Source organism: Acanthisitta chloris, unplaced genomic scaffold (assembly GCF_000695815.1).
Source record: "Acanthisitta chloris isolate BGI_N310 unplaced genomic scaffold, ASM69581v1 scaffold34499, whole genome shotgun sequence".
Taxonomy (NCBI): Eukaryota; Metazoa; Chordata; class Aves; order Passeriformes; family Acanthisittidae; genus Acanthisitta; species Acanthisitta chloris.
The window spans coordinates 1,273-10,851 of record NW_008693642.1 but is presented as its reverse complement, the minus strand read 5'-3'; the positions used below and the strand labels follow the sequence as shown (position 1 = coordinate 10,851).

Below are 9,579 nucleotides of genomic sequence, written 5' to 3'. Positions count from 1 at the left end.
TTCTCCCAGGCAACTAGCAGTACGACAGGAGCTCATAGACTCAAGCTCTGCCAGGGAAGATTTAGGTTGGATATTAGGAAGAGATTTTTTATGGAGAGAGTAATCAGACATTGGAATGGGCTGCTCGGGGAGGTGGTGGATTCACCGTCTCTGGTGGTTTTCAAGATGAGACTGGATGTGGCACTTAGTGCCATGGTCCAGTAATGACGGTAGGTTTGGACTCAATGATCTCTGAGGTCTCTTCCAACCTGGTTGTGAGTCTATGATTCTATGACACATGGCACAGTGCAGCACATTCTGGTTGCCCAGCATGATGCAGTTGGCCTCAGCCCAGGCCGCAGGAAGTGCTGGGTAGGATGTTTCACAGAGGGTGAGTGAATGCCTGGCTTAGTGGCTGTGAGAGATGTGCCTCCCCTGGTGGCAGCAGCAGGGGCATCACCCCTTTTGTCCTCCCGTGACAAGGAAGGGCAGGGCTCAGGTGGAGGTGTGTCAGCTGGCAGGCAGCTGACAGCTGGCCCTCCTCCCATCGGGATTGACCATCCCTACCATCTCTCCTCCAGGGCTCTTATAGGAATGGATCACTACCGAGTAGATGCATTTATTGTGAAGGAGGCTGCTAAGAAGGCAACTTGTTCTAATCGGATCCAGGAACTAGCTCATCCAGTTCAGCGCTGAGCTGCCACAGAAACACAGCATGCTGCTCTTGCCAGCAACCCCCATCACCCCTTGGAACATCAGTGTCTTTGAGCTGTGCTGTGGCTGGAAAATCTACTTGAACACAGTGCAGGAACACCTTCTGGGAACTTAAATAAAATGGTCATTCCTTAAGAATAGTCAGCAGAGGGAATAAGCAGAATTTGACCTAATGTGAGAAGCCTCTCTCCCTAGGATGGGTTATGTCTGGAGTTTCACTCTTTATTTTTTTGCTGCTGTTTCACACAGGGGAGTGCAACAAACCAATGGCATGCAGTAAGCTGATACAACATAAATCCTGAATTTGGGTTTAAAAATTTTTGCTAAAGTTTAAAGGTTTTCTTACTGACACTTGAAGTTTTGTGCTTGTGACAGAAGTAGAAACACAAAAGGCTTCAAAAATGTGAGACACAGAGCTGGATTTGATAAGGTACAAAGCTTTAGTACAGACTTTGGCAATGCTAAGGTGGCATGTGTGTTGAGTTGGCTTGGATTTGGGGCCTGTTTTCTCAAATGCCTGGATAACAGGCAGATCCAGCCTTTTGTTTTGCATGCATCTTTGATACAGCTTACACAGGTGGGTTAAATCCATGCCATTCAGGTACTCAGTTATGTGATCCTGGGAAAAATAAGGGAGCTCTGCATTGGGATTTTTGGAACCTAACTCAAAAAAGGAAAGCTCCCCTCAGTGGAAAATAGATGACACATTGTAAAGACTAAGAAGAAAACAGACGTTGATGGCAGGCTCTGCAGAACAATAAGCTCCAGTCCGGTCTGAGGGTGAGTCAGTTTGGCAGTCGGATTGCAGGGGAACAACACAGCCTGTGTGGGACATGGCATAGGAGTAATGCTTTTATCTGTTTCCTACAAGTTTGGTGTACTTTGCACTGGCCGCCCAACCACTGGCGATGGGCTGGAGATACTGAGGCAAGAGAGATGCTCGCCAGCAGGGGGCAAAAGCCACAAGTGAAAGCATGTGGCAGGTTCAGTGCCAATGTATTTTAATCTTCCCTGTGTTATGCTGATTCTCCTTCCAAAGGAGTAGATGCAGGTGACCACAAACCAGAAGGGGATTAATCGGAGGATCCATTAATTGATTTAATAATCCACTAAGCAGAGGACCTTTGAACCCTTTTGAACAAGTTAAGGTTACTGAGCAATGGTGCTGGTTATTTTTAGACCATGCATTGTCCTATACAGGAGGGATGGGAGTTTGGGCTTTGCGCACGAGCCGCAGTACAGCTGCATTCCTTGGGCTTGAGAATGGCCAGGAGGAGTATGGGGTTTGTTCCCCCACCCTCCACCCTGCAGGTGAACCCCAGCACCACCAGCCCCTGCCACCTCGGGGCCTGTGGGCTGCCATGCATGGACCCATGGGTACCCTCGAAGATGAGGTTGCCTATGTCTACAGGCTGTTCCTGTGGCAAGTGGGGGAAAATCCACAGTGCCCACTGAGGCTGCCTTGGAGAAACGTTGCCCTCCCAGAGGAAGGAGTCTGCCTCCTGCCACTGGGGCAGGGAGCACAAGCAGGGACATAACACAGCTCCTCTCATCAAAAAGCATTGATTTTTTTATTATTGCATTGGGAAAAATCTTTGGTTTGGTGACCTTTAACAGAAATGTGAAAAATGCATTCAAAGGGGGCTTGGCTTGGTCTGATTATGGTGTAGGCACTTGGTTTGCCAATATCCAGTGCTGACTCAGGCATCTTGAGCTAATCAAGGTAACCTGTACAATGCATCTGTTTTTCCAGGTGCCCTACTCTCTGGGTGATCTGTGCAGTAAAGCTAGCACACATATTTGGTGACCTTTAACAGAAATGTGAAAAATGCATTCAAAGGGGGCTTGGCTTGGTCTGATTATGGTGTAGGCACTTGGTTTGCCAATATCCAGTGCTGACTCAGGCATCTTGAGCTAATCAAGGTAACCTGTACAATGCATCTGTTTTTCCAGGTGCCCTACTCTCTGGGTGATCTGTGCAGTAAAGCTAGCACACATACTTCGCCTCTGGGGATTGTATTTGAACATTTCATGGCAGCTTGTCTGAAAGCCTGGGACAAGGGCATGAAATCACCTTGTCCTGTGCAGCTGCTGTTAATGGACTGGAATCACTAGACAGGTTATTGGCCATCAAAAGCTGTATACACACAATATATATAATTTTTTTTCTGGTTATGTACATGTTAAATAAAACATCTTAAATAGCAGAGTATTAAATTGTATTGCAAAGCCTATTGCAACAGAAGAACCCCAAGGAAACCCACTCTGAAGAGCTTCACCATCATTTATAGTAGGCATGGGGATAGGAGCAGCATCTTCTAGTCCCTGACAGACCCACTTTCTGAGGGCAGCCCTTCAGACTTCCTCCACTCTGCCAGGCGCTGCTTGAACCACTTCTGGAGAGAAAGAACAAAACAGACACTGAGTGCACTAGTCTGAGCGAACCCTCTGAATAACTTTGCTAAAGGTACAGATGTGGTCAGCATGAGAGACCAGGCGAGGGAAACTCAAGGTGCTGCTCTCTTGTAGCAAGGTACTGCACTGTTCCTAGGCATTAGGGGCATCTAGCAGCTGCTCCTGACTGAATGCCCTTGTTACCTACACGTGTACCTCTTTTAAACTCATTTCTCTTGCTCACTTCAGATCTTGGCAGAATGGGTGAGTCCTTATTTTATTGCTGTGAGTCCAGGTTTTTCTTGCAAAACGAGTAAGAGGTAGGCTAAGGAGCTAGTGGACTGTGTCTGTTTAAATGACTGGAGCAGTGAAACAATCACCGCAGATCCAAAACTGACAGGAATCAAAAGCTGACCTGATCAGAAAGAATGAGAGGGACAGCACAGTGGCTCTCAACAAATTTAAGAATGAATAATTTTTTTAAATTGTTTAAAAATTATCTTAGTCTTTGAGCAATGTGCATGTCTATGTTATTCTGTAGTAATTTTGCATCTATAAACAAACTTCCAGAGCTGCTGATGACACCACTTCAACACAGCCACAATTTAAAATATTAGTTAAAATGCATCTGTATAAAGCCACACTACCTCTGTAAAAAGAGAGATATAACTAATGTGCCGGAAGCACAGCTCAGCCTTTTGTTTGGCAATGTGTCTATGATTCCTTTTGTTGCAGCTCATTTTGTTGCTATATTTGTTCAAGGCTATTTTTGAAGCTATTATGGTCCATAATGATACAACCACAGTGCTCTCTACAAGTGTCTCTTGCATTTTCACTGCCTTGGACCACATCCAGTCAGATGACGGACAGCCTAGCCTCCTCCCAAAAATTTCACTTTCTGTCCTAAACTGTCATCTCCTGTTGACTCAGTACCTCTTTGCATCTCATTTGTACTGAATTTTTTATTAAAATAGCTGCTATTTCTAGCTGATAAAGCACTTCAGATGTCAGAAGCAATGATTCTCTGCATTATACGCAATGCAAGCACTTTGCAGCTCACCATCCAATTCTTGATCCTGTCCCTAAAGTGACCTTCGCTCCAGATCTCTAGGAGCACCCTGGATTTGTGAAAAAAGATAGCTATCAAGGAAGGTTTCAAGACATTTCCAGAAATGTCCTGGGCATATGTGGCCTGTGTTTACAACTTGCTTTAGGATAAAAAATGGAACAGCATCATTTCTAAGGAGAAAAAATTATTTTAGGGGTACTGGCGCCTTGCTGCCTCAAACAAGCAGTGATACCTGCCTGTCACCAAAGCACAGTAGAGAGAGAGTCTCCTTTTCCACTCCAGACAAGGACTATCAGTGCAATGGATGCTGTACCAGCATCCTTTCCTGGGACATGCTAGATGCTGACATGCTGAGGGAGAGCCAGGCTTGGCAGGTCTCTGCACAATGCTGCTAACTTTTCAGTGGGTTGGATTTCTTTTCTGTATCCATCAATGTTGCTATCAGACTAGTAGGTTATAAAACACCTGCATCAAAAACAGCTGCACTGCAACCTGAAAGAATTGGGAAGGAGCCATTTGCTTCTGAAGCCCATGGTAGCCTGCAGATAGCCAGATGGGGCACAGGAATTCCCAGACAGTGGCAGCCTGTCCCTGTGGAGGGCAATTTGGAGGTCTCTGTGTCTCCTGGAGAGGCTGACTGACTTGCCTGACATCTGGGCTTGGGGACGCTGGGGTATCTAATTGCAGTGAGGGGCAGTGTGCACAGTCTGAGCATGTCCCATAGGGCATCCTGCAGGAATTGCATCTATCCTGTATCTATTTAAAAATTACTGTAGTTTCTTCAGGCCATAAAGCCAGCAGTGGTTTGGGCACCCAAGACAATCAGAAATGGGTTGGAAGAACAGCATGCATGGGTTGTGTAGTCAGGGGCAGGAACATACAGGATGCAGGGCGGATGTGGGGTACAGGGAGGTGCTGTATTGCAGTAGAGCTTTGTGGGTGCAGTCTGGGCTTAGGGGTGTTCTGGGGGTTGCAGAGATGCAAAGGAGACTTGTGGGTGCAGTGTGGGGTGCAGTGAGGAGTATACAGGGTGCACAGTGCTGCAGGGAGTGCCAGCAAGGAGCACATAGGGCACAGAGGAGTGCAGGAGGGAGCATGAGAGGTGTGGGGGGTGCTGTAGGAAGCATGTCAGGAGACAGACCGGTGCAGGTATATAGAGAGGCCAGGACAAGACAGGCAGATGAGAGGCAGTGTGTGGGACACAGAGGCATGTAGTGGGAGCAGGGCTGGTGCCAAAAGAGGAGTGAGGGGCATACACTCACCAGGGTCTGCTCCTCGGAGAGCCCGGTCTCAGCTGCAATGAGGCACAGCGTGGTGGGGTCAGGATGCTTGTTCACCTTGCAGAAGTTGTACTCCAGGATCTCCAGCTGCTCCTCAGTGGGAGTCACTGGCTTTTCTGAGGCCATCTCCTCCTGGGGCAGGATTATGGAGCCAGGCACTGTGGAGAGGAGCCGATGTCATTGCTCAAGCTGGAAGTGGCCAGTGGGACCACAGTTGCTGAGCCCTAGATTTGCCATCTCTGTCCTCAGCAGCACTCCCCTCCCCTCTGGCTACAGCAGGGCACAACTCCCTTCCCAAAGGCATGCCAGGGAGCTCAGCTGGGAGCTCCAGCTCCCCAGCCCCCCCGGCAACCCCTGCCACAGTTTCTTCACTGTGGCAACTGCACGCCAACAGTGCCCAGCTGAGCTGTCTCACCATCCTTAGCTGGCAGGAAACTGCAGACTGCTCAGCACTCCCGTGCTGCTGTATTTATAGCCAGTGTGACTCCCATGGGGACGATTCCTGTTTACAGCCGTATTTAGGCCTGGGCGTCACTTAGGAACGATGTCACAGCGATGGGCATGATCAGGGGGTTAATTTAAAGATATTAGTTAAAAAAAACATTACCCTCTGGGTGAAGGGACAGTACCTGGTGTCCAGCATAGTGGGTTGTTTTTTGGGTTTGTTTCTCTTTTTCCCTACTTCCCAGTGATCATGCAAGTTTGTGCAAGGGAATCACAAACCAGAGGATGCAGGATCTTTTGGTTGCATGGTCTTCGACCTAGTGATCACCCCATTTCCCTTCTGATCAGTGTCCTGGCAACATGGCCAGACATCACACAAAGCTGGTGATGAGTGGGTGAGCTGCTTTGTTTTTACTAATATTTAATATTATCATGTATGGGCATAAACCGTCAATTCTATTGTTCCGGAGCATCACCAAACTGTTTGTTTGTTTGTGTTTTGGTGGGTAAGTAAGTGAAGGGTCAGTCCTCAGAGGTCTGTACCCCATGTATGTCTGTTGCCCAAGCACTGACTGCCTTTGGCTGTGGTTAGTGCTAGGTGCTCCCAGCATTGGCAGAAGCAAGAAGCCCATGTTCTCCTCCCTAGTAACATTTGTCCCACTTGTGTTTGCATAAATCTCTGGAAGACTTAGCTCAAAAGCACAAGCAAAACAAGTAAGTGCACCTTGGGTGCACCATGTCTCTCTTCTGAGGGCTCCAGGTTTGCTCCTGTGTGGCAGAGGGTCAAGTTTGCCAATTCAGTCAACTAAAACACGAAGTGGTGCCCCCACAAAGCATGCAGAAGTCCCTTAGTGCTGAATCATTTCGGTGTTTCCGAAACCAGGCTGTGGGGTGTTGGCGGGGGAGGAGCTGGATGCAAAAATGTGGCCTTTCTTGATCTGCTCTTCTGCTGTCCAAGTTGCCTGGCCAGACTCTGTCAGGAGGGCCACTTGGCGTTGCTGGCTCTCTAATGCTGCCAGGAGGCCTTGGCCCACCTTGGGACTTATCTGGGCTGTCTGCTGGAGACCTGCTCTGCTTCCACATTGCAGTGCAGCTTCTCCTTTCCTTTGGCTCTGGGATGTAACTCTCAAGCACCTTCATCATGCTGCACTCCTACTGCATAGCTTTAAACCCAATTGCTTTAGCTTGCTTGACTGATAACTCATCTTAAGGTACCCTGGGGTATTGAATGCCCCAGGACTTTCACTTGCTGACAGAACTGCTAGGATGGAGCTCAGTTTCAAAACCCTTGCAGCTTGCTTGCAAAGACCCAGCTCTGCTGTTCATGAGAGGCTAAAGAGATTCTCTTCTTTGAGCTCTGTCTCATAAAGCAAAGGCCCCCCAGAGCTTCATCTGCAGAAGATGCTTTGACTTATAAAAGAATCCTTTGGCATTTGAGTAGGGGCTTATAAATAGACCAGGGCTGGTTGTGAAACAGCCCACTCTGCTTGAGTCACTTGGTAAATACTGATTGTAACACAGTAGTTGCGTAAGGTTGGAGCACCTCTGAGCATGATGGAGTGCTGGTAGAAAGTATCACTCAGCAGCCCTGGATGGACTGGCAAAAGACCCCAGGTACTGCAAGCTGAGCTGGCCTTTACAGAGTGTTGCAGCTGCCTGGGCTTTCCTGGGGTCAGCTCGGTTCAGAGGTGCCTATATAGGAAGGGGGAAGACAAAACGCAGTCTCTCATGCATCTGAGGTAGTGGGGTCCACTGCATGCTGCTGTCATGGTTTAATCCCAGGCAGCAGCCAAGCCCCACACAGCTGCTCTCTCACTCCCCCACTAGCAGGATGGGGAACAGAATCAGAAGGGTAAAAGCTACAAAACCCATGGGTTGTGATAAAGTCAGTTTAATAGGGAAAGCAAAAGCTACACACAAGCAAAGCAAAACAAGGAATTAATTCCCATGGGCAGGTGTTCAGCCATCTCCAGGAGAGCAGGTCCCCATCATGAGTAAACGTTATTTGGGAAGACAAACGCCATCATTCCAAACGTCCCTCCTTCCTCCTTCTTCCTCCCACTTGATAAACCTAGCCTGATGTCATATGGTATGGAATATCCCTTTGGTCAGTTTGGGTCACCTGTCCCCACTGTGTCTCTTCCCAGTCTCCCATGCACCCCCAACCTCCTTGCCCACATGGCAGTGTGGGAAGCAGAAAAGGCCTTGGCTCTGTGTAAGCTCTGCTTAGCAATAACAAAAACATCTCTGTATTATCAACCCTGTGTTCTGCACAAATCCAAAACACAGCCCCATACTAGCCACTGTGAAGAAAGTAAAGTCTACCCCAGCCCAAACCAGCACAGCTGCTCACCTAACTTGGGCCTTTGGAGACCTCTGGAAAAGATGCAGGAGGAGAAGGAGGTCCCCTGGACTTGAGGTGCTGCTCTCTAGCACTGCAGCTGCCAGGCTCTCCATGAGGTCAAAGTGCAGATGAGGCCGAGCTCAGGCCACAAGTCCTGCCTCTCCTCCTTGATCAGCACCCCACTGAGCCACCTGCCCTTCTCCCTGAAAGCTCATCCACCACAGGGCTCCTCATCACCTCCAGATCATGCATCTAGCCTGGGCCACCAGCAGCAACATGTCTTGGCAGTTCATAAATCATTGTTTGCAGCCTGCCGCAGTAATATACATTAATGCGTGTGCACTGATTTGCATAGGGAACACGTGCGTCAACTTTCATGTTTCACCTGCACAGCTGTTTCTGTTTCTGATTATCTCCAGGTTCCTGAGGCATTTCCCTGTAGGATACAGTATCTTCTACCTGATGGCAGCTCAGGGTGCCCCAGTATGCAGGATGTGATGCCCGATGGCTTTTCCTTTTCCTCCCCTCTACCCCTGCTCTGGAAGGAGAACAGTTCCTACCTCTCAAGGCTGTGAGATGGCTTTCAGGAAAAGGCCAAAATTCTGTGACTCCTAGAGGGCTCTGCAGGTCTCCCCCACGTTGCTCCACTAGGTCCTGGAGGCTTTCAGAAGCCATATGGCCCCTGTGCATCATGCAGACAGCATTTGGCACCTCTTAGGTGCTAAAAATTTGGGGTATATGACAGGTCTTGAGGGCACCAGGAGTGCCTAAAATGCCCTGACTTGTCCTCTCTGGACCACTACTGACCTGCCCACTACTTAATGGAGCCTCCTTTAAACCCAGGCCTGCAGACTGGCCTTCAGGTTGCTGAGGACCTCTTCCCTGTACAGGAGAGGTGATTGTCTTGCTTACATTTCTTTAAGTCTGGTGGAAATATGCAGACTCACAGCTGTTTGGCTCCATTGTCTTGCTTACATTTCTTTAAGTCTAGTGGAAATATGCAGACTCACGGCTGTTTGGCTCAAGTGCTGAAAAGCACCACTAGGCACAGCTTTTGCTTTTTTTTTTTTCTTTTGAAGGCATTGGGGGAAAAAAAGGGCTTTTTCAGTGCAAAGGATGTTAACCATCTATTTGGCTTTCATAAAGGCTTTGAGGCTGCAATTGCCATTCACTTCTGTGAACAGTCCCCTGATAGCTCCATGTCAGGGGTTTAGTCACCCAGGCAGAAATTACAATGCCAGATGCACTGTCACAATGAAACCACAGCTTTGATGACATCTGCTCTGTCCTAAGTGTCAAGATAAAGAACCCTGGGGAATTCACACTTGGCTCTGACTCTTGGTTTTATGTAAAGC

The 9,579-nt window shown here is 48.3% G+C and overlaps 1 protein-coding gene across 1 annotated transcript; it reads right to left on the bottom strand.

Annotated features, from left to right (window-relative positions):
- Positions 1-3,011: 3,011 nt before the first annotated feature.
- Positions 3,012-5,562, bottom strand: HOPX (HOP homeobox). Its single transcript, XM_009083146.1, has 2 exons — positions 5,419-5,562; positions 3,012-3,089 (listed from the first exon to the last, which is right to left on the bottom strand). The coding sequence occupies exons 1-2, from the start codon at positions 5,560-5,562 to the stop codon at positions 3,012-3,014; spliced, it is 222 nt and encodes a 73-aa protein (XP_009081394.1).
- Between the last annotated feature and the right edge of the window lie 4,017 nt (positions 5,563-9,579).